General features: G+C 43.2%; 1 protein-coding gene across 3 annotated transcripts in view; it reads left to right on the top strand.

The window, feature by feature from the left end:
* The window catches only part of LOC129815780 (inositol hexakisphosphate kinase 1-like), an 86,449-nt gene that overhangs the window by 25,421 nt on the left and 38,380 nt on the right, over window positions 1-22,648 (top strand). For all 3 annotated transcript variants that reach the window (XM_055869894.1, XM_055869895.1, XM_055869896.1), the window contains exon 2: window positions 22,067-22,533. In XM_055869894.1, coding sequence (XP_055725869.1) covers window positions 22,269-22,533 — 265 coding nt within the window. In that variant the 5' untranslated portion in view covers window positions 22,067-22,268. The remainder of the gene's footprint in view (window positions 1-22,066; window positions 22,534-22,648) is intronic.

The following is a 22,648-nucleotide window of genomic DNA, read 5'->3' as shown; positions in this document are numbered from 1 at the left end:
TAGGAGGTGTGGTATCATTTTCATCTCTATGTTGCAGTCTAATGACACGGAGCCTCCCTCTGTCATCCGTCCTGACCCGTGATGATGTAAGTGCTTAGATGGAGCTTAGCAGCCACACGAGTTTCCAACCACATCTGACGGAAAGTCTTAAGAGGCACACATTAATGCTTTTGTTTGTGTGAACGAACGAAGCCTTTGGTCTTCTCCCTTTTCATGTTGTTGTTGTTGTTGATGGTTTGTCTGTAATAATCCGTTCCCAAACCCCACTTGACTTGACTCACCACATGTCTGTTTATTCTATGATGCAATGGATGACTAGATGGCCCTGCCGCTAGACCTGGCCCTACCGCTATGCCAGCGGTCACCAACCGCGACTGGTTGATCTTCAAGGCATTCCTAGTCGATCACCAAATATTTCTGTAGAAAAGCCAACAATAAAGGCTTGCTCTCCTTGTGTATTTTTTTTGTGTTGCCCTGTTGGAGGTAGATACACTTGATTCAGAAAACCCTGTACCACCGGGTAAGCAAAGTGTTCCCTGAAAAGTTCTGGGAGATCTGTGGCTACATCGAGTGTGCCTACTGCGCTGGCCACCGTGCCTACAGAGATTTCACAAACCCGGCCACAGCAAAGCTTTTTGATACTTCGATACTCACAAAACATAAAACGCTTTCTCCCTACTCCCACTCGCGCTGTAGCTGCAATGAATGAGTGGCTAAGTGTATCGATAGGCCTGTGTTTTCATTATTACTGTCAGCAGCTCGTCGTGTCTATTTTAATATCGAGGAATATTTCACTTTCTCTGGTCATATGCAAAAAATGTATGTTGTTCCTGAGGCAGATGCGGTGCGACTCGAGTTTCGCCATCAGGTAGAAGATGGTGTCCGCTCTCTGGTTAGTCTCACTGGAGGAAGGGAACGAGAGAGCAGGGACCGTGAGAAGTGGCATCTCTGCTGTTCTCTCCCTCCCTCCGCTGAGACTCATGCCATGTCCAAAACCACTAGGAACTCGAAAATCTCTGACTTCAGTGCATTTATGACAACTGGGAACTTTGAGGCGGTTAGGGGGGGGGGGTGTTCTGACTGGGAAAAATCTTTATGAACGGTCATCTAACTTGGATTTCCAAGTTGTTATCTCTGGCATCTTTCTTGACCTCTGATTTGAAGATCACTGACGTCATGATTTGAACTTGTTCCCCCCCAAGTTACCATAAGTCCAGTCAAATATAAAAGCAAATGATTTTAAAATTATTTCAATTTATGCTCAGCTGTGCCTTGCAAATTCTACATCTGATCTGTTTCGTAATCAAAGCTTGAGTTTTGAAATGTAACATGTTCTGAGAAGAACAATATTGCCAGGCATCTAGTCAATATGCTGTGATAATGTACTAGGCCAGGCATCTAGACAATATGCTGTGATGATGTATTAGACCAGGCATATAGACAATATGCTGCGATAATGTATTAGACCAGGCATATAGACAATATGCTGTGATAATGTATTAGACCAGGCATATAGACAATATGCTGTGATAATGTATTAGACCAGGCATCTAGACAATATGCTGCGATAATGAATTAGACCAGGCATATAGACAATATGCTGCGATAATGAATTAGGCCAGGCATCTAGACAATATGCTGTGATAATGAATTAGACCAGGTATATAGAATATATGCTGTGATAATGAATTAGACCTGCCTACTGCACAAACCGAATTCCTGTGAAAATGATCTTGACTAAGAAAAGTTTGTTGACCACTGCTATAGGCTAACGATTACAAAACCAAGCTGCAGGAACTTCCTGGTATCCAGGAAGTCTAACGCGTTGGGTAATGGGGGGGGGGGTGTGGGAACATTCCCCCCCCCCCCCCCACCTTGGCATATTCATGTTTTCCAGGCTTTTTTGTAGTCAATGTTGTGATTGATTCACATGTAGCCTTCCCTGTGTTCATATTTATGTCCAGATGTTGGTCACAATGGTGTAGTGTCATCAGTATCACCGTAGGTCTTGACGTCTGGGGTCAGTGTTTCTCATTCAGTGTTAGTACACCTGTGGTAAAGTGCTCTATGGAACACACAGTGGGGGATGATAGCGCGTGGACGCCGGCATGAAATCTGATCGAACCAAGTGGATATTCGTAAATATCTGTTTTATGTGTTCTAACAGGCCCACAATGTGGTTACTAAAATCAGATTCCGCTGCGTAACATTTAGAAGTTGTCCTTTTTGTTTTGGAGGGGTTAAGTAAAGAAGGGGGGGGGGAATGGTAACTCCCGTTCATATTAAACTGGTAGCGTAGCGAGCCCTTACAGACACCGGTGGTGCTAGTTGAATGTGTGCGTGGCACGTTGAACAGGGGGACGCGTGGCATTTTCCATTGTTTTGGTCTAATTCCATTGATCTCTTTACCACGTATCAGTGTGAGTTGAATACTGCAGTCCTATGAACAGGAATACAGTGGAGGAATTGATGTCCAATTCATTCTTCTTTTTCCAGTCCTAAAAGGTTCTGCTGGGGGGGAGGGGAACTGGTTTTGAGCAAATATTTGTCTCTTGACAAAGTCATTCCATCCAGAGTCAGATGTACCCACACACAGATGTCTATTTTAGTCTTTAAACACCCCTGAGAACACCGTTTACTGACCAACACCCCTGAGACGTGTGTGTCTGTGCTGTGTTGACCCCTGAGACGTGTGTGTGTGCTGTGCGTGTGTGTACTGTGTTGACAACACTCTCGAGACTAGCGTTGTTTACTCTGTGGACTGTGGGTGAGAAGCATATTTTTTACTTTATTTAACCAGGCAAGTCAGTTAACTAATTCTTATTTTACAATGACGACCTACCCCGGCCAAACCATACCTTTAACTGGACGACGCTGAGCCAATTGTGCGCCGCCCTATGGGACACCCGATCACGGCCGGTTGTGATACAGCCCGGATTCAAACCAGGGACTGTAGTGACGCCTCTTGCACTGAGATGCAGTGCCTTAGACCTCTGCACCGCTCGGGAACCCCTACGTGGTCCCTGTCTGATTAAGTTCATGGATCTTTCAATTAATCTTTCCTCAATTCCTCGGGCCCTCTCTTCTCGCCATCTCCTTCTTTTAAAACGTATTGGAGGAGAGGAATTTCTCCTTCTCCTTGAAGAGGAGGTGATGATGAGGAGAGCAGATGTGAGGAATCAAGGAAAGATGCGTTGAGACAGGGCCCAATCAGCCCATGGTACTGTCGTGGACAGACTGGGTGATGTCTTTTCCTGAATCTCCAGTAGATTAGCTTTCTCACTAACCCAGCTGCTAGCGACCGTGCCTAATGCAGGAACACATTGTCCACATTCCTCTGTCAACCACTCATGCAGACAAGATATCACACACACACACACACACACACACACACACACACACACACACACACACACACCAATGCAAATAGGGCTAGGCTACACGCAGCTGTTATCAATCTCCGTCATCTTTTAGTTACCCAACAAGCCTTCATTGTATTTCTTGTGTTTTCCATTAAAAAACGATATCATTGCTCAAGCACTTAAATGTAATGATCTGTACACTACAGGCTGTATTTAAATGTAATGATCTGTACACTACAGGCTGTATTTAAATGTAATGATCTGTACACTACAGGCTGTATTTAAATGTAATGATCTGTACACTACAGGCTGTATTTAAATGTAATGATCTGTACACTACAGGCTGTATTTAAATGTAATGATCTGTACACTACAGGCTGTATTTAAATGTAATGATCTGTACACTACAGGCTGTATTTAAATGTAATGATCGGTACACTACAGGCTGTATTTAAATGTAATGATCGGTACACTACAGGCTGTATTTAAATGTGATGATCGAGTTTAGCCAGGGTTTTAGAACGGACGCCGCTGTTAGCGATTTCATTCTCCAAATGTTGATGATGTAACAATACTAGAGTGCCTCTGACAGTTCTCTATGACATGACCTGCTATAAACAAGCAAAACAGAGCAGAGAGTTTAACATCTCTGACAGTTCTCTATGACATGACCTGCTATAAACAAGCAAAACAGAGCAGAGAGTTTAACATCTCTGACAGTTCTCTATGAAATGACCTGCTTTAAACAATCAAAACAGAGCAGAGTTTAACATCTCTGACAGCTCTCTCTGAAATGACCTGCTATAAACAAGCAAAACAGAGCAGAGTTTAACATCTGACAGCTCTCTCTGAAATGACCTGCTATAAACAAGCAAAACAGAGCAGAGTTTAACATCTCTGACAGTTCTCTCTGAAATGACCTGCTGTAAACAAGCAAAACAGAGCAGAGAATTTAACATCGCTGACAGTTCTCTGAAATGACCTGCTGTAATCAAGCAAAACAGAGCAGAAAATTTAGACCTTTTTTATCGATTAGCATTCAGGACAATGTGTATCCACATCTTTTTGGTGTCAATTATTTGCATATCTGCATTCACTGGACATATTTATGTTTTAAAATCAGAAATAACAGCACAACTCGGAATGGTTAATTAGCACTTATCAACGGCTATGGAACGTTCACTGTTGTCATGGTAATTAACTCCAGTGTAGATTTGACCTTGTGTTTTAGGGTATTGTCCTGCTGGAAAGCAGATTGAACTTGGTTTTCCTCTAGGATTTTGTCTGCGCTTAATTCATGAGGCAAATGGTGGTCACCAGATAGGGTCAGAAAACCAGCCTACCTTTTTTTTAAGGTAGCTGTGACCAATAGATGCATATCTGTATTCCCAGTCATGTGAAATCCATAGATTAGGGCATAATAAATTTATTTAAATTGACTTAGTTCTTTATATGAACTGTAACTTAATAAAATCTTTGAAATTGTTGCATGTTGCATTTATATTTTGGTTCAGTGTAGGTTAGTATTGTGGAGTAACTACACTGTTGTTGATCCATCTTAAGTTTCTGTCCTCCCCGGGAACTGAGTTTGGAAGGACTTCTGTATGTTTGTAGTGAATGGGTGTGTTGATAAACTATCCAAAGTGTGATTAATAACTTCACCATACTCAGAGATATTCGATGTCTGCTTTTTTTCTCCTTTTTTTTTTACCCATCTGCCAATAGTAGCCTTTCTTTACGAGGCAATCGAAAACCTCCCTGGTCTTTGTGGTTGAAACTGTGTTTGAAATTCACTGCTCGACTGAAGGACCTTACAGATAATTGTATGTGTTGGGTACAGAGAGGAGGAAGTCGTTAAACACTATTGCACATACTGAGTCCATGACATGCAACTTATATTACTTGTTAAGCAAATGTTTACTCCTGAACTTATTTAGGCTTGCCATAACAAAAGGGGTTGAATACTTATTGACTAAAGACATTTCAGCTTTATATTTTTTTATTCACTAGTAAAAAATTCTTAAAACATCATTCCATTTTTACATTATGGGGTAATGTGTTTAGGCCAGTGACACATATTTTTTTTTTAGGCTGTAACACAACAAAATGTGGAAAAAGTCCAGGGGTATGACTTCTTTCTGAATGCACTGTAGTTGAATTTGAGGAGAAGTTATACTTGTGGAAGGGCCAGAACAGTACTAGCTGATGGTCACCGGAAATGTATTCAACGTTGATATTGCTTGTGTCCGTAATGTTACCTAATCTCTCTTATGAAGCTCAGCACTGTTCACCAGAGCTGCGTGGACGTAGGACTCAATTCAAAACGCTAGCTAATCAAACGCTAGCTAACCTGTTCACCAGAGCTGCGTGGACGAAGGACTCAATTCAAAAACGCTAGCTAACCTGTTCACCAGAGCTGCGTGGACGTAGGACTCAATTCAAAACGCTAGCTAATCAAACGCTAGCTAACCTGTTCACCAGAGCTGCGTAGGACTCAATTCAAAACGCTAGCTAATCATAGGCTGGAAAAAGGGGATATTTCCATTCAGAAGTAGCTTATGTCTCAACTGCATTGCAATACAGTGTACAGTGAGTACACTCTCCTCTTATTCTTCTCTCATCCCTCTCCATGTTCTTCTGCTCGACTGTCTGTCTGATGACTCATCTCTGCTCTCTCTGAGCCCTGTGGTAATCCTGCTAGAGCAGTCCTCCCGTTCCCTTATATAAACAGTGCTTCTCTATTCCTCTTCTCCTAACATAAACAGACTCATTCCTTCTCTCTCGCTTGCTCTGTCTCTCTTATTCCTCCGCCCTTCTCCTCCTTCTCATAACATAGTCTGTCTCACTCATTCCCCTCTGCTCTCTCTCTTCCCTCCTCATCATAGTGTAGTTCCCTTTCTCTGGTTTCTTTGATTCTGCCCTTCTCAGAGCAGTGTGTTAGGATTGCCACACTGCAACAGTACCATACTCAGTAAACAGTATTGACCGCAGCTCTAACTAATGAGCTTCTTCTATAAACCTTTAAGTGGCCAGTCTCTGGATACGTGCCAAATAGCACCCTATTCCCTATATAGTGCACTCATTTCGACAAGGACCCATAGGGAATCGGGTGCCATTTTGGACACATGCTCTGTCAGTGTCTACCACTGTGACCCTGGCTACAACCTTTACAGTTTACAGGTGAAGAAGACATCTCTGGTGGAAAAACAATACTGACCAGAGGAGAAGAAGACATCTCTGGTGGAAAAACAATACTGACCAGAGGAGAAGAAGACATCTCTGGTGGAAAAACAATACTGACCAGAGGAGAAAAAGACATCTCTGGTGGAAAAACAATACTGACCAGACGAGAAAACGTTAAAAGAGAATATGTCAGTTCAAGCCAATAGCCTAAACTTTATTCATCCCAGAGGGGCAACTCTTGGAAGACAAGTGTTTAAACAATATTATACGTGCAATTGAAGTCCACTTCTCCTGTATTGTCTTTCAAGAGTTGCTCTCTGAGCATTTCTATTTTTACAAGAGGAAATCTCCTGGCTGTGCTGTATGTGTAGTGGTCATAGGCTGTATGCATCCCAAATATAGGGAATAGGGTACTCGAAGACCCATAGGGATCAAGTCAAACTAGTGCTTTGTGCACTAGGGAATAGGGTGCCTGTTGCATGTAGAATATCCTAGTTTATTCATGGGACCAATGTCGCTTGGAGACAGAGGTATCTCCAGGCCTGTCTTGCTTGCACGGGCTACTCTTTGTTGCTGAGTGGGTTGGGGGTGTTTTTTGTCTCCATATTATGAAACTACAGCAGGGCTACCTATACCGATGATACCTTTCGGGATTATGATGTTATGTGGCCCTTTGAAAGCGCCTCGGTTAGTGCATGTAATAGGTAATATGACCATTATTCTACGTTGGGAATCGACGAGGAATTTTTATGATTCTCGTATTGTTTTAACTGAAAACCGATAAAAAAATATATATAATAAAAAAAAAAAATGGCAGTTTAAACTTTTTTTAATTATTTTTTTTAATTTAAATTTTACCCCCCTTTTCTCCCCAATTTTCTTGGTATCCAATTTCTAGTAATTACTATCTTGTCCCATCGCTACAACTCCCGTACGGGCTCGGGAGAGACGAAGGTCGAAAGCCATGCGTCCTCCGAAACACAACCCAACCAAGCCGCACTGCTTCTTAACACAGCGCGCCTCCAACCCGGAAGCCAGCCGCACCAATGTGTCGGAGGAACCACCGTGCACCTGGCTCCCTTGGTTAGCGCGCACTGCGCCCGATCCGCCACAGCAGTCGCTGGTGTGCGATGAGACAAGGATATCCCTACCGGCCAAACCCTCCTTAACCCGGACGACGTTAGGCCAATTGTGAGTAGCCCCACGGACCTCCCGGTCGCGGCCGGCTGCGACAGATTCTGGGCGCGAACCCAGAGTCTCTGGTGGCGCAGCTAGCGCTGCGATGCAGTGCCCTAGACCACTGCAGTTTAAACTTTTAAGCAAAATTGTCCATTTGTCACATCCCTAATTTTTCTCTAGTGGTCACTGGCTGTTATCTCTGTCACAGTGGCTCTGTTGACAAGTTTGTGAAGTGTGTGTGTGTGTGCGTGCACATTTTGAGCGTGTGTGTTTTTCGTGTGCGACCTAGGGATCGGCACTGTTCGTCGAATATCTGAAATGGATGTTAGTATTTCGATTACTTGAGTGAGTCTTAATTTTTTTGGGAAGAAAATGTAATGATAATTTCCTACCTAATAAACAACAAACTTTAAGAATGGTCGTTTTTATTAGTGTGCTTTGAGCATTCAGCTCTCCGGTCTGCCCTGACATCGGTATCCCCCCCCACACTTCAAATAGCAATGGCAGGTGCTGACCTAACAGAGCTTCTACAATACCTGACACCGTTAAATGCACTTACCAGGAAACCTTATTGTAATAAGAATCAGTTCTATCATGGCGAAAAATCTGACTTCAGTCTTTAGCTGCTAGCCAAACTACCAGAGAAAAGCCTGCTGTTTACCTCTTGCCATGTGCATTTGCGTTATTCAGATTTTTTTCGAGAGTTGATAACAATTTATTTTTATTTTGACTATCCGGATAGTCGAAAGAATGTCATGATATTATTTGAATAGTAAAATAGAATTTCAAATGCCCATCCTTAGTGCCCATCCTTAGTGTGCGTGTGTTGCGCGTGTCCAGCGCAGTCATAGTTGTTCCCTCTGCCTCTCAGACAGAATTGTTGCTGTCCTTTCTATCTGGTGTTATGGTCCAAGTCCAGCTGAGTTGGAATGTGAAATACTTTCTTATCTCACAGCTCTCTACTTTTTAGGTCACAACCCGTGACAGTGGGAGTCTGGGGAGGGGGAGGCTGGAAGAGACTTTGGGGTGACCAATAGGGTGTCTTGTGTCTAGGAGGGAGAAAGGGAAGGTAATCAGACTTGGGGGCGGGCTGTAGGGTGTCTCTTGTGTCAAGGGGTGAGACGGGGGGTTATGTGGTGTTATTAGTGTAATCAGGGTGTCTTATTAAGGACACAACTCAAATCTCTCTCTCTCCTCCCCTACTAATGAACCTTATATTACGATTCCTGTCAATTTTTTTTTTGAATATTTTAAAGCAAAAATATATAATTAAACACATGTAAATCAGTGACTTGAGGTGTTACGGATGACATTTTCACCTTTTTTGATAAGCTCTATTTCCTGTTGATATTAACACTGAGTGCTCTTGGCAACAAATTACTACTCTTTGGTTGCGCCCCATAATGGTTCCCTATTCCCTTTTTATAGTGCACTACTTTTGACCAGGGCTCTGTATCGGGAATAGGGCTCTGGTCCAAAGGTAATGCCTTTTTTATAGGGGAAAATGCCATTTGGGATACATCGTTAGCAGTGTGTAGGGAAGAGAGTGATTGTGGTGGGAAGACTGGCACTGGGGCCAAGCTGCTCATGTTGAGTTGACAATCTGTTGTCTCACATGGAAACCTGGTGCAAAGACGTCAGCAACACACTGCTGAATGGACGTCATCGCCATGATATCGCTGGAATCTCCATTTGCTGATATCACTTTATGGGTGAATGTTTTATGATGTCACTGTCAGCTGAATAATGTTTTATGATGTCACTGTCAGCTGAAGAATGTTTTATGATGTCACTGTCAGCTGAAGAATGTTTTATGATGTCACTGTCAGCTGAAGAATGTTTTATGATGTCACTGTCAGCTGAAGAATGTTTTATGATGTCACTGTCAGCTGAAGAATGTTTTATGATGTCACTGTCAGCTGAAGAATGTTTTATGATGTCACTGTCAGCTGAAGAATGTTTTATGATGTCACTGTCAGCTGAAGAATGTTTTATGATGTCACTGTCAGCTGAAGAATGTTTTATGATGTCAGCTGAAGAAGATACAGCGCTGCAGTGGATAGCAACTGTCTTACCAGCTCCTGACCAATCCTGCTATTAGAAGAAAAAAATAAATAATACAAATAATGTTATTTCCAATGACCCGAAAACAGCATCTGGACAGAACAGCGATCAATAACCTCGATTTGGATCAACATTTCTACTTCAACGAATAGGCAGCTCTGGACGTTCTGCGGACCAGGCCGTAATCCCCTGGAATCGGAAGAGGACGCGGCGGTAAAAGAGGCCGGTGAGGCGGCATCCTGACGAGACTGTCGGGCGAGCAAATAGACCGTCATTGCCCTTTATTTTTTATTGGTGAACGTGCATTCAGAGCAACCTGGATGAGCCCCAATCTAGAGTATTCTATGAAAAACTGTAATATTCTATGTTTCTCAGAGTCGTGGCTGAATGAGGACGTTGATAATATACAGTAAATCTCGCTGGGTTTTATTTGCGTCGTTAAGACCGGACGGCGGACTCGGGTAAGACGAAGGGAGAAGGGTTGAGCGGGCTGTCAAGGAAGTCTGACATTTTTTGCACGCCTGAGTTAGAATACCTCATGATAAGCTGTAGACCAGTGGTTCCCTAACTTTTTATAGTCCCGTACCCCTTCAAACATTCAACCTCCAGCTGGGTACCCCTTCAAACATTCAACCTCCAGCTACGTACCCCCTCTAGCACCAGGGTCAGCGCACTCTCAAATGTTGTTTTTTTTTGCCATCATTGTAAGCCTGCCAAACACACACTATACGATACATTTATTAAACATAAGAATGAGTGAGTTTGTCACAACCTGGCTCTTAGAGAGAGCTCTTGTAGGACCAGGGCACAAATAATAATATAATAATAGTCAATAATTTTGCTCTTTATTTAACCATCTTACATATAAAATCTTATTTGTTCATTGAAAAACTCACCACAGGTTAATGAAGGGTGTGCTTGAAAGGATACATAACTCTGCAATGTTGTATTGGAGAGAGTCTCAGTCTTAAATAATTTCCCACACAGTCTGTGCCTGTAACTAGTTTTCATGCTAGTGAGGGCCGAGAATCCACTCTCACATCGGTACGTGGTTGCAAAGGGCATCGGTGTCTTAACAGGGCGATTTGCCAAGGCAGGATACTGTGAGCGCAGCCCAATCCAGAATATCTGGCAGTGGCTTCTGATTTTTAAATGACATTTTCACAGAACCGCTTGTTGCAATTTCAATGAGGCTCTCTTGTTCAGATATCGGTAAGTGGACTGGAGGCAGGGAATGAAAGGGATAACGAATCCAGTTGTTTGTGTCATCCGTTTCGGGAAAGTACTTGCGTAATTGCGCACCCAGCTCACTCGTGCTTCGCTATATCACATTTGACTTTGTCCGTAAACTAAAGTTCCTTTGCACACAAAGAATCATACAATGATGGAAAGACCTGTGTGTTGTCCTTGTTAACCTGTTGAGGATGGGGGCGCTGTTGTGAGTATTTATGCTAATCGTGTAATTTTTGAAACGGCTTCCCACAAAATCCTTGATCGTACAATATGCATATTATTATTATTATTGGATAGAAAACAGTCTATAGTTTCTATAGGAGTTGAAATTTTGTCTCTAAGTGGAACAGAGCCCATTCCACAGCAATTTCCCTGACATGGAGTCAGATTTCAGAAATTTTGGCCCCTGATCTGGAGTCAGTTAAAAGGGCACTGTTATTGCTATGAGTATACGGACACTGCTTACGTCTTCCCCTGGATGCCTTTACGTGATGACGATTTGAATGGGGTCGATTGCGCGTTCACAGGCACTACAAATTAAAAAACCCTGAGGCTAGTCACTCTTTTGGAGCTGCGTCATGCGCCTAGAGGACACCGACCCGCACCTGTTCCAAGCATTAGTGGAGGGAGTAATATTACTCGGGTCATGTTTCTACTCGTTATGGGAGTTAAAAACATCATAAGGTAGTTAATTTAAAGCGTTTTATAGCAATTTATATCCGTTTAGTGCGATTTTGGGACATTTATTTCTGAAACGCTGTGAATTGCTGGGCACGCTTCCAGTTCATCCCGAACGCAGTTGGCATTTCCACATGGCAAGAGGACAGCTTTCCACCAAAAGACGATTGGACCCAAGAAAGGATCCTTTGCCCAAGATACTGATGGAAGAACAGCTCAAAGTAGGACATTTTTATTATGATAAATCGTGTTTCTGTCGAAAAATGTTAGTGGCTTAGGACGCCATGTTTTTTGACGTTGCTTCGCTTGGCGCAAACTGTATTGAAAAGTAAGGATAAGTTAAAAAATGTAATTCCGCGATTGTATTAAGAATTAAATTGTCTATCAATCCCTGTCCACCCTATATTTTTTAGTCACGTTTATGAGTATTTATGTATAAGAGTAGATCACTGTCTAAGTGGCGCACGGACATTTTCTCACCAGCTGGGCTACATTTCACATTGTCTAACCATGATTTTGGTGGCTAAATATAAACATTTTCGATCAAACTCTATATGGATTGTGTAATATGATGTTACAGGAGTGTCATCTGAAGAATTCTGAGAAGGTTAGTGAAAAAATTAATATATTTTGGCGATGTTGACTTTTATCGCTCACTTTGGCTAGAATCAATGCTGGGCTGCTATGTGCTATGTGCTATGCTAATATAACGATTTATTGTGTTTTCGCTGTAAGACACTTAGAAAATCTGAAATATTGTCTGTATTCACAGGATCTGTGTCTTTCGATTAGTGTATGCTGTGTATTTTTACGAAATGTTTGAAGATTAGTAAGTAGGTAAACACGTTGCTCAATGTAGTTTTTCTAGTCCATTTGTGACGGTGGGTGCAATTGTAACCTATGCCATCTACCTGAAATATGCACTTTTTTCTAACAAAACCTATCCCATACCATAAATATGTTATCAGACTGTCATCTGATGAGTTTTTTTCTTGGTTAGGGGCTATAAATATCTTAGTTTAGCCGAATTGGTGATAGCTACTGGTGTTGGTGGACAAATAAAAGATGGTGGATTATGCTAATGTATTTTTAGGTAATAGATGTACATCTTTACATATTGTGTCTTCCCTGTAAAACATTTTAAAAATCGGACATGTTGGCTGGATTCACAAGATCTGTGTCTTTCATTAGCTGTATTGGACTTTAATGTGTGAAAGTTAAATATTAAAAAAAAAATTTTTTTTTGAATTTCGCGGCACTGGTTTTTCAGTGGGGGTGGGGGGGGAGTGCCGCTAGCGGCACCCTCATCCTAGACAGGTTAATGCAGACATAAAAGAGCTCCAACTTCTTAAAGCCTCAATTTTGTCCCGCACATTGAATATAGTTGAGGAGAGTCCCTCTAATCCTAGATTCAGATCATTCAGGAAAGAAAAACCATCACCCAGATAGGCCAGTCGTGTGAGAAACTCATCATCATCCAAGCGGTCAGACAAGTGAAAATTATGGTCAGTGAAGAAAACTTTAAACTTGTATCTCTCTCAAAAAAAGTGTTAATACTTCGCTCCTTGATAACCAGCGCACTTCTGTATGTTGTAAAAGCATTACATGGTCACTGCCCATATCATTGCATAAAGCAGAAAATACACGAGAGTTCAGGGGCCTTGCTTTAACCAACTTAACCATTTTCATTGTAGTGTCCAAAACGTCTTTCAAGCTGTCAGGCATTCCCTTGGCAGCTAGAGCCTCTCGGTGGATGCTGCAGTTCTACCCACGTGGCGTCGGGAGCAACTGCTTGCACGCTCGTTACCACTCCACTATGTCTCCCTGTCATGACTTTAGCTCCATCAGTACAGATACCAACACATCTTGACCACCAAAGTCCATTTGATGTCACAAAGCTGTCCAGTACTTTAAAAAATATCCTCCCATGTTGTCCTGGTTTACAGAAGAGGATGTCTTCCTTAATTGACCCCCTATAAACGTAACGGACATGTATCAGGACCTGTTCCAGGCCCGCCATGTCTGTTGACTCATCCAGCTGTAACGCATATAATTCACTGGCTTGTATGCAAAGCAGTAATTGTTTCAAAACATCGCCTGCCAGGTCACTGATGTGTCGTGAAACAGTGTTGTTTGATGAAGGTGTTGTCTGTGTAGTTTTTTTGGCCTTTCCCCCAAGCATGGTCCCAGCCATATCCACGGCAGCAGGAAGAATTAAGTCCTCCACAATAGTATGGGGTTTGCCTGTCCTAGCCACTCGGTAGCTCACCATATAAGACTCCTCTAGCCCCTTCTTATTAATGGTATCTGTTGCTTTTATACATGTATTACTACTTGAAAGTCATCTTTATTCTCGCTCAAAAAACTCCCTCTGCTTATTTTTCAAAAATGAAATTGCTCCTATGGACGAACAGACTTGTGGAGGTCTACATTTTATTTCTGCGGTCTTGACTGATTTCTTTTTATTTTCCCATGATGTCAAGCAAAGAGACACTGAGTTTGAAGGTAGGCCTTGAAATACATCTACAGGTACACCTCCAATTGACTCAGGCTGATTGACATAATTTATCAGAAGCTTCTAAAGCCATGACATCATTTTCTGGAATTTACCAAGCTGTTTAAAGGCACAGTCAACTTAGTGTATGTAAACTTCTGACCCACTGGAATTGTGATACTGTGAATTATAAATGGAAAAATGACTTGTCATGCACAAAGTAGATGTCCTAACCGACTTGTCAAAACTATGGTTTGTTAACAAGAAATTTGTGGAGTGGTTGAAAAACGAGTTTAAATGACTCCGACCTAAGTGTATGTAAACTTCCGACTTCAACTGTATATCTGTTGGGCCCCTACTGTCTGTAGGGACCCTACTGCCTGAACTGTCTGTAGGGCCCCTGCTGCCTGAACTATATCTGTTGGCCCCCTACTGTCTGTAGGGACCCTACTGCCTGAACTGTCTGTAGGGCCCCTGCTGCCTGAACTATATCTGTTGGGCCCCTGCTGCCTGAACTATATCTGTTGGGCCCCTGCTGCCTGAACTATGTCTGTAGGGCCCCTGCTGCCTGAACTATGTCTGTAGGGCCCCTGCTGCCTGAACTATATCTGTAGGGCCCCTGCTGCCTGAACTATATCTGTAGGGCCCCTGCTGCCTGAACTATATCTGTAGGGCCCCTGCTGCCTGAACTATATCTGTTGGGCCCCTGCTGCCTGAACTATGTCTGTTGGGCCCCTGCTGCCTAAACTATGTCTGTAGGGCCCCTGCTGCCTAAACTATGTCTGTAGGGCCCCTGCTGCCTGAACTATGTCTGTAGGGCCCCTGCTGCCTGAACTATGTCTGTTGGGCCCCTGCTGCCTGAACTATGTCTGTTGGGCCCCTACTGCCTGAACTATATCTGTAGGGCCCCTACTGCCTGACCTTGTCCAATAAGAACAGTCATTTAAAAAATATGTCTTCTGCTTTCATGCCTGGTGAGCATTAGTGACCTACTTTCCAACCCAGGGTGTGATGGAATCACTGTGATGGAATCACTGTGATGTACAGTCTCTGTTAACCCTTCTGAAGCAAGATAACAGCCAGTGCTTGTTATCTTGTTCCTCACCTGTTTGTGGGTCTGTCACAAATGGCATCCTGTTTCCTAAGTAGTTCACTACTTTTAACCAGACTGCCCTGTTCAAAAGTAGTGCACTAAAAAAGGGAATAGGGTGCCATTTGGGATGTGTACCCAGTGGTCGACAACAAGACTGTCACGTGGTCACTTACCACTTTCCTTTAGTATCACTAGATTAGCTGTCATAATCTCAGATCTACCAGGGTGGCCCTAGCTGTCATAATCTCAGATCTACCAGGGTGGCCCTAGCTGTCATAATCTCAGATCTACCAGGGTGGCCCTAGCTGTCATAATCTCAGATCTACCAGGGTGGCCCTAGCTGTCATAATCTCAGATCTACCAGGGTGGCCCTAGCTGTCATAATCTCAGATCTACCAGGGTGGCCCTAGCTGTCATAATCTCAGATCTACCAGGGTGGCCCTAGCTGTCATAATCTCAGATCTACCAGGCTGGCCCTAGCTGTCATAATCTCAGATCTACCAGGCTGGCCCTAGCGGTCATAATCTCAGATCTACCAGGGTGGCCCTAGCTGTCATAATCTCAGATCTACCAGGCTGGCCCTAGCGGTCATAATCTCAGATCTACCAGGCTTGCTTTAGCTGAAAATAGGAATTATGCCACCCTGACTTTTTTAACCTCTCTAGGGTATGTGGGACGGTAGCGTCCCACCTCGTCAACAACCAGTGAAGCTGCAGGGCGCCAAATTCAAAACAACAGAAATCCCATAATTTAAATTCCTCAAACATACAAGTATTTTACACCATTTTAAAGATACACTTGTTGTAAATCCAGCCAAAGTGTCCGATTTCAAAAAGGTTTTACTACGAAAGCACACCAAACGATTATGTTTGGTCTGCACCTAGTCACAGGAAAATACAGACATTTTTCCAGCCAAAGAGAGGAGTAACAACAAGCAGAAATAGGGAAAATTAATCACTAACCTTTGATCTTCATCAGATGACACTAATAGGACTTCATGTTACACAATACATGTATGTTTTGTTCGGTAAAGTTCATATTTATACCCAAATATTTAGGTGGGAGTTTAGGCGGGACGTTACTGTCTCACTTGGCAAAAAGCCAGAGAAAATGCAGAGCGCCAAATTCAAATAAATTACTATAAAAATCAAACTTTCATTAAATCACACATGAAAGATACCAAATTAAAGCTACACTGGTTGTGAATCCAGCCAACGTGTCAGAATTCGAATAGGCTTTTCGGCGAAAGCAAAGAATGCTATTATCTGAGGATAGCACCATTGTAAACAAAGAGAGAGAAGCATATTTCAACCCTGCAGGCGCGACACAAAACGCAGAAATAAAAATATAATTAATGCCTTACCTTTGACGAGCTTCTGTTGTTGGCACTCCAATATGTCCCATAAACATCACAAATGGTCCTTTTGTTCGATTAATTCCGTCTACATATATATCCAAAATGTCCATTTATTTGGCGCGTTTGATCCAGAAAAACACCGGTTCCAAATTGTGAAACGTGACTACAAAATATCTCAAAGGTTACCTGTAAAATTTGCCAAAAAATGTCAAACTACTTTTGTAATACAACTTTAGGTATTTTTTAACGTAAATAATCGATCAAATTGAAGGCGGGATGATCAGCGTTCAATACAGGATTAAAACCAACTGTAGCCAGCTTTCTGGTCATGCGCTTCTAACAAACAGGACACTTCGAGTGACCCTCCTTCAAGATGGCCGTACTTCTTCATTACACAAAGGAATAACTTCAACCAATTTCTAAAGACTGTTGACATCCAGTGGAAGCCGTAGGAACTGCAAGAAGGTCCCTTTAGAAATCTGGTTTCCCAATGAAAACTCATTGAAGAGTGACCTCAAAAAAAAAATTCAGTTCTGAATGGTTTGTCCTCGAAGTTTCACCTGCTAAATAAGTTCTGTTATACTCACAGACATGATTCAAACAGTTTTAGAAACTTCAGAGTGTTTTCTATCCAAATCTACTAATAATATGCATATCTTATCTTCTGGGGATGAGTAGCTGGCAGTTTAATTTGGGCATGCTTTTCATCCAAAATTCAGAATGCTGCCACCTACCCAAGAGAAGTTAAAACACTTACATTTCGTCCCAGTGTTTTGCATGCACAAACAAATGCATACGTAGTGCTTGTATGTATACATGTAGCTATAGCGATGGTTGTTAATAAGTACAAAATGAATTGAATGTCAGGTGTCTGCATGGAGAAATGCATAGCACTATACTTATGGACCCTGGACCATGTAGCCATGTACAGTTCTATTAGTACTAAACTGGGTGGATCTATGTAAACTGTACAGTTCTATAAGTAGTAAACCGGGTGGATCTATGTAAACTGTACAGTTCTATAAGTAGTAAACTGTACAGTTCTATAAGTAGTAAACCGGGTGGATCTGTGTAAACTGTACAGTTCTATAAGTACTAAACTGGGTGGATCTATGTAAACTGACAGACGGTGTCAAGATCGATTTTTGGAATCGTTTTTTTCCCTCCATTGTCACCTAGTTAAATAAAGGTTAAATAAATCAAATATATGTATGTAGGCAGGATACAGTTCTATAAGTAGAATGTATATATCTATAGTAGTAGTAGTATAATGTAAACTGACAGAAGCTGTCGGTGTCTATTTGTGGTCTGTGTTAAATCCTTCGCACTCTGACATTAGTCCTTTTAATGTTGTAAATTTAGTTCAGACTGGCCGCATTGCTGTCGCTGCCGCCGCCACTCGCCAAGGCTCACATGCCTTCAAGGTGATACAAATTAAGCCGAAAGGGCCGAGGTCAAATCGGACAAAATGATGTCACTGTTGTTGACCAGCCAGAGCCATAGATAGACTTTAGGTTGGTAGACTTTAGAAAAAGCAAAGCAATAAATAAATGTACTGAATACTGCTTAAAAGCATTTTTTATTTTTTTTTATTTTTTTAGGACCACCAGTCAGGAGGATACAGACAGCTCAAGAGGTAGCCTATGCTTAGATAAGCAGAAAAATATATAAATATATATAGAGAAACTGCACGCAGAGACATAAAAATGGTATCCACAAATTAATCTGACTCTGGGGAAGTAAAAGGGCCTCATTTCCAACATCCCCAAGTATCCATTTAAACCTTTTGTACCCTTTGTCTTAACTCCCAAAATGTATAACAGAGCAGACCGTACTAAGACGGGAGTATCAATGAACACGATTGTGTAAATTGTATGTTCAGTTTTGTCGCACGCGTGACCTCGCGGTACCACGTTCTGCTAGCATTATTTTAGCCACAGTCTTATGTGCTAGCTGTGTAGTCTGTGTTTTTATAAATGTGCCAAGAGCATAAAACTATGCATTTGTATAAGGAATTGGCAAATCGTTCTCATTCGGAGAAATAAGCATCTTCTTTTTCAGGTAGGACACTTGATTTCAACGTCTGTTGCCAGGTAGAATAGTTGAATTACACAAGATGCAAATTTTAAATGTGGTTGTGGTGTCAGCAGTTTTGTCTCTTATGTCAGTCACTGACAGTCACTAAATTAACCCTGTTTTTAGGTTGGTAAGTTAGTCTAGCGGCCAGCTACCTACCCACACTGTACCCACACCACCGACCCACCCACCAACACTGTACCCACACTACCCACCCACCCACCAACACTGTAAACCCACCCACACTGTACCCACTACCCACCCACCAACACTGTACCAACCCACACTGTACCCACTCACCCACCCACACTGTACCCACTACCTACCCACACTGCACCAACCCACACTGTACCCACCCACACTGTACCCACCCACACTGTACCCACTACCTACCCACACTGCACCAACCCACACTGTACCCACTCACCCACCCACACTGTACCCACACACCCTGTACCCACACACCCTGTACCCACCACCCACCCACCTAATGCAGTTTCCATTAACATTAGAGGGTTATGCCTACTTTTTAAATATATTAGCTCACAACTCTTAACTGATAGTGTCAAAAAGTGCATCATAATGTCTTATCTATTTGCTGTTCTTTGTAATCCATTGTCTTTGTCTTTTGGATGGTCTGTCATTATCTCACTGCTATGGGCCAGTAGTCATTATCTCACTGTTATGGGCCAGTTGTCATTATCTCACTGCTATGGGCCAGTAGTCATTATCCTACTGCTATGGGCCAGTAGTCATTATCTCACTGTTATGGGCCAGTTGTCATTATCTCACTGCTATGGGCCAGTAGACATTATCTCACTGCTATGGGCCAGTAGTCATTATCTCACTGCTATGGGCCAGTTGTCATTATCTCACTGCTATGGGCCAGTAGTCATTATCTCACTGTTATGGGCCAGTAGTCATTATCTCACTGCTATGGGCCAGTAGACATTATCTCACTGCTATGGGCCAGTAGTCATTATCTCACTGCTATGGGCCAGTAGTCATTATCTCACTGCTATGGGCCAGTTGTCATTATCTCACTGCTATGGGACAGTAGTCATTATCTCACTGTTATGGACCAGTAGTCATTATCTCACTGTTATGGACCAGTAGTCATTATCTCACTGTTATGGACCAGTAGTCATTATCTCACTGCTATGGACCAGTAGTCATTATCTCACTGTTATGGCCCAGTAGTCATTATCTCACTGTTATGGGCCAGTAGTCATTATCTCACTGTTATGGGCCAGTTGTCATTATCTCACTGCTATGGGCCAGTAGTCAGTATGTCATTGCTATGTGCCAGTAGTCATTATCTCACTGCTATGGACCAGTAGTCATTATCTCACTGCTATGGACCAGTAGTCATTATCTCACTGTTATGGACAAGTAGGCATTATCTCACTGCTATGGACCAGTAGTCATTATCTCACTGTTATGGGCCAGTAGTCATTATCTCACTGTTATGGGCTAGTAGTCATTATCTCACTGTTATGGGCCAGTGGTCATTATCTCACTGTTATGGGCCAGTGGTCATTATCTCACTGATATGGGCCAGTGGTCATTATCTCACTGATATGGCCCAGTGGTCATTATCTCACTGCTATGGGCCAGTAGTCATTATCTCACTGTTATGGGCCAGTAGTCATTATCTCACTGTTATGGGCCAGTAGTCATTATCTCACTGCTATGGACCAGTAGTCATTATCTCACTGCTATGGACCAGTAGTCATTATCTCACTGCTATGGACCAGTTGTCATTATCTCATAGCAGTTTCCCAGATTACACCTCCTCGCCTACTACCAAATCAAATTGTATTTGTAACATGCTTGGTAAACAACAGGTGTAGACTAACAGTGAAATTCTTAACTACAGGTTCTTCCCAACAAAACAGAGAGACAGAAAAGAGAAATAATAAAAAGATAAAACGCATCATAATAAACAATAGCAGCAAAAAGGGTCAATGCCGATATTCCGGGTAGCTGGCTAACTGTTGGGCTAACTGTTGGGCTAACTGTTTAGCAGTCTTACGGCTTGTTCAGTGTCCTGTTGGTTCCAGAATTGGTGCACTGGTACGACTTGCTGTGCAGTAGCAGAGGAAGCAGTATATGACTTAGGTGGCTAGAGTCTTTGAAATGTTTTGTGACTTCCTCTGACACCGCCTGGTATAGAGGTGCTGGGTGGCAGGAAGCTTGGCCCCGGTGATGTACTGGGCCGTACGCACTACCCTCTGTAGCGCCTTGCAGTCGGATGCCGAGCAGTTGCCATACCAAGCGGTGATGCAGCCAGTCAAGATGCTCTCTGGAAAACAGACCCTATGTCGTTTTAACAATTGATTAGCCTATATTTGGAAAGCTTCTATTGTGGAATGGAAAAGACATCACGTGTCAGATTAATAATCCAGTAGGCCGGTGAGTCAGGTGAGCTATCTGTTTGTTCTGTTACGTGGATAAGGAGTCCGATTGGCTCTACAGCAGATTAACCTACATATCCATACGTTAATTTTCCGCTGGTAGACTTCGGTGTCTCTCTCTTAGCTCGGCCTACACTGAGACACTGCAGACTCCTGTGTCCTAACGTAGTTGTTTTATCACGTCGATGTAATCTGACCCTGAATTCTGAAACACTTCTCCTGCTACTAGTTTATCTGAGACATACATAATAATATGGGGGCAGTAACCGAAAGGTCGTGGGTTTGAATCCCGGGGCCGACCAAGCTGGGAACAAAATATGACGCTGTGCCCTTGAGCAAGGAACTTAACCCTAATTGGGGGCACTGGACAATGGTGACCCCACTCCCTACGCTTGTCTCAGGGAGAGTTGGGATTCGCAAGGAAGACATTTCCCCAAAAACACTTGTACAAGTGTGTAACAGGACACATTTAAGCACCCCAGCATTATTATAATTATATTTTACGAGGTAGTTGGACTTTATGAGGAATTATATTTTCCAGGGACATGTGGCCTTGACGTGTGTGCTGTTCTTGTGTTGTTGTTGTTTGGGGGTGGGGTGTATGGCTGCGTTCCCAAATGGCACCCTATTCCCTATATAGTGCCTTATGGCCTCTTGTCAAAGTAGTGCACTATATAGTGAATCAGTTTGGATGCTGTCTGAGCCCAGGGATGGGAAATATTTTATATGCTGTTCTGCGTACGGCTAGTTCACTCACTCAATTAACCCACTCGCTCACTCGCTCTCTCTCACTCTCGCGCTCAAATGTCAACGATCCCAAATGTGTTTAAACGTCACACCCCTAAAAAGGCCTGAATAATGAACAATTCTGACTGACGTTCTCTTCTCTCTTTCCGTCTTTCTTCCCCCACCCTGCCTCCCATCTCTCAGGTGGCTGTCGAAGGTGTGACGTCATCGCCCGGTGCTCTTCATCGAGGAGCCGGGATCTGATTGGTCCGTTTGGGTTGCGGCTGGCGGGCTGGCTCCTCCCCCTCCCGGCGGCAGCGTGCGTTCCCAGCTGCCTCCCTGCACCCCACGCTCGCCCGGCCTGCTCGCCCATGCCCCCGCCACCCCCACCAGGCCCTCCAACGCCATGTGCCTTCCCCACACCATGGAAGCAGCAACGGGGAAGCACGGAGCGAGCCAGGCAGGGTTAGGCCTCGGGGGGCTGGGGCTGGGCCAGGGGGGACGGCGGTGTGGAGGGGTACCACTAGAGCCCTTCGTACACCAGGTGGGAGGGCACACCAGTATGATGCGTTACGACGACCACACGGTGTGTAAACCCCTCATCAGCCGGGAGCAACGCTTCTACGAGTCGCTGCCTCCTGAGATGAAGGAGTTTACACCGGAGTACAAAGGTAAGAGGAGGAACACACACACACACACACACACACACACACACACACACACACACACACACACACACACACACACACACGTCAGAACCAAGCACTGGTAGTGTAATGTTACCTG

Source organism: Salvelinus fontinalis, chromosome 18 (genome assembly GCF_029448725.1).
Source record: "Salvelinus fontinalis isolate EN_2023a chromosome 18, ASM2944872v1, whole genome shotgun sequence".
Classification (NCBI taxonomy): Eukaryota; Metazoa; Chordata; class Actinopteri; order Salmoniformes; family Salmonidae; genus Salvelinus; species Salvelinus fontinalis.
This window is presented reverse-complemented; position numbering and strand designations above follow the sequence as displayed.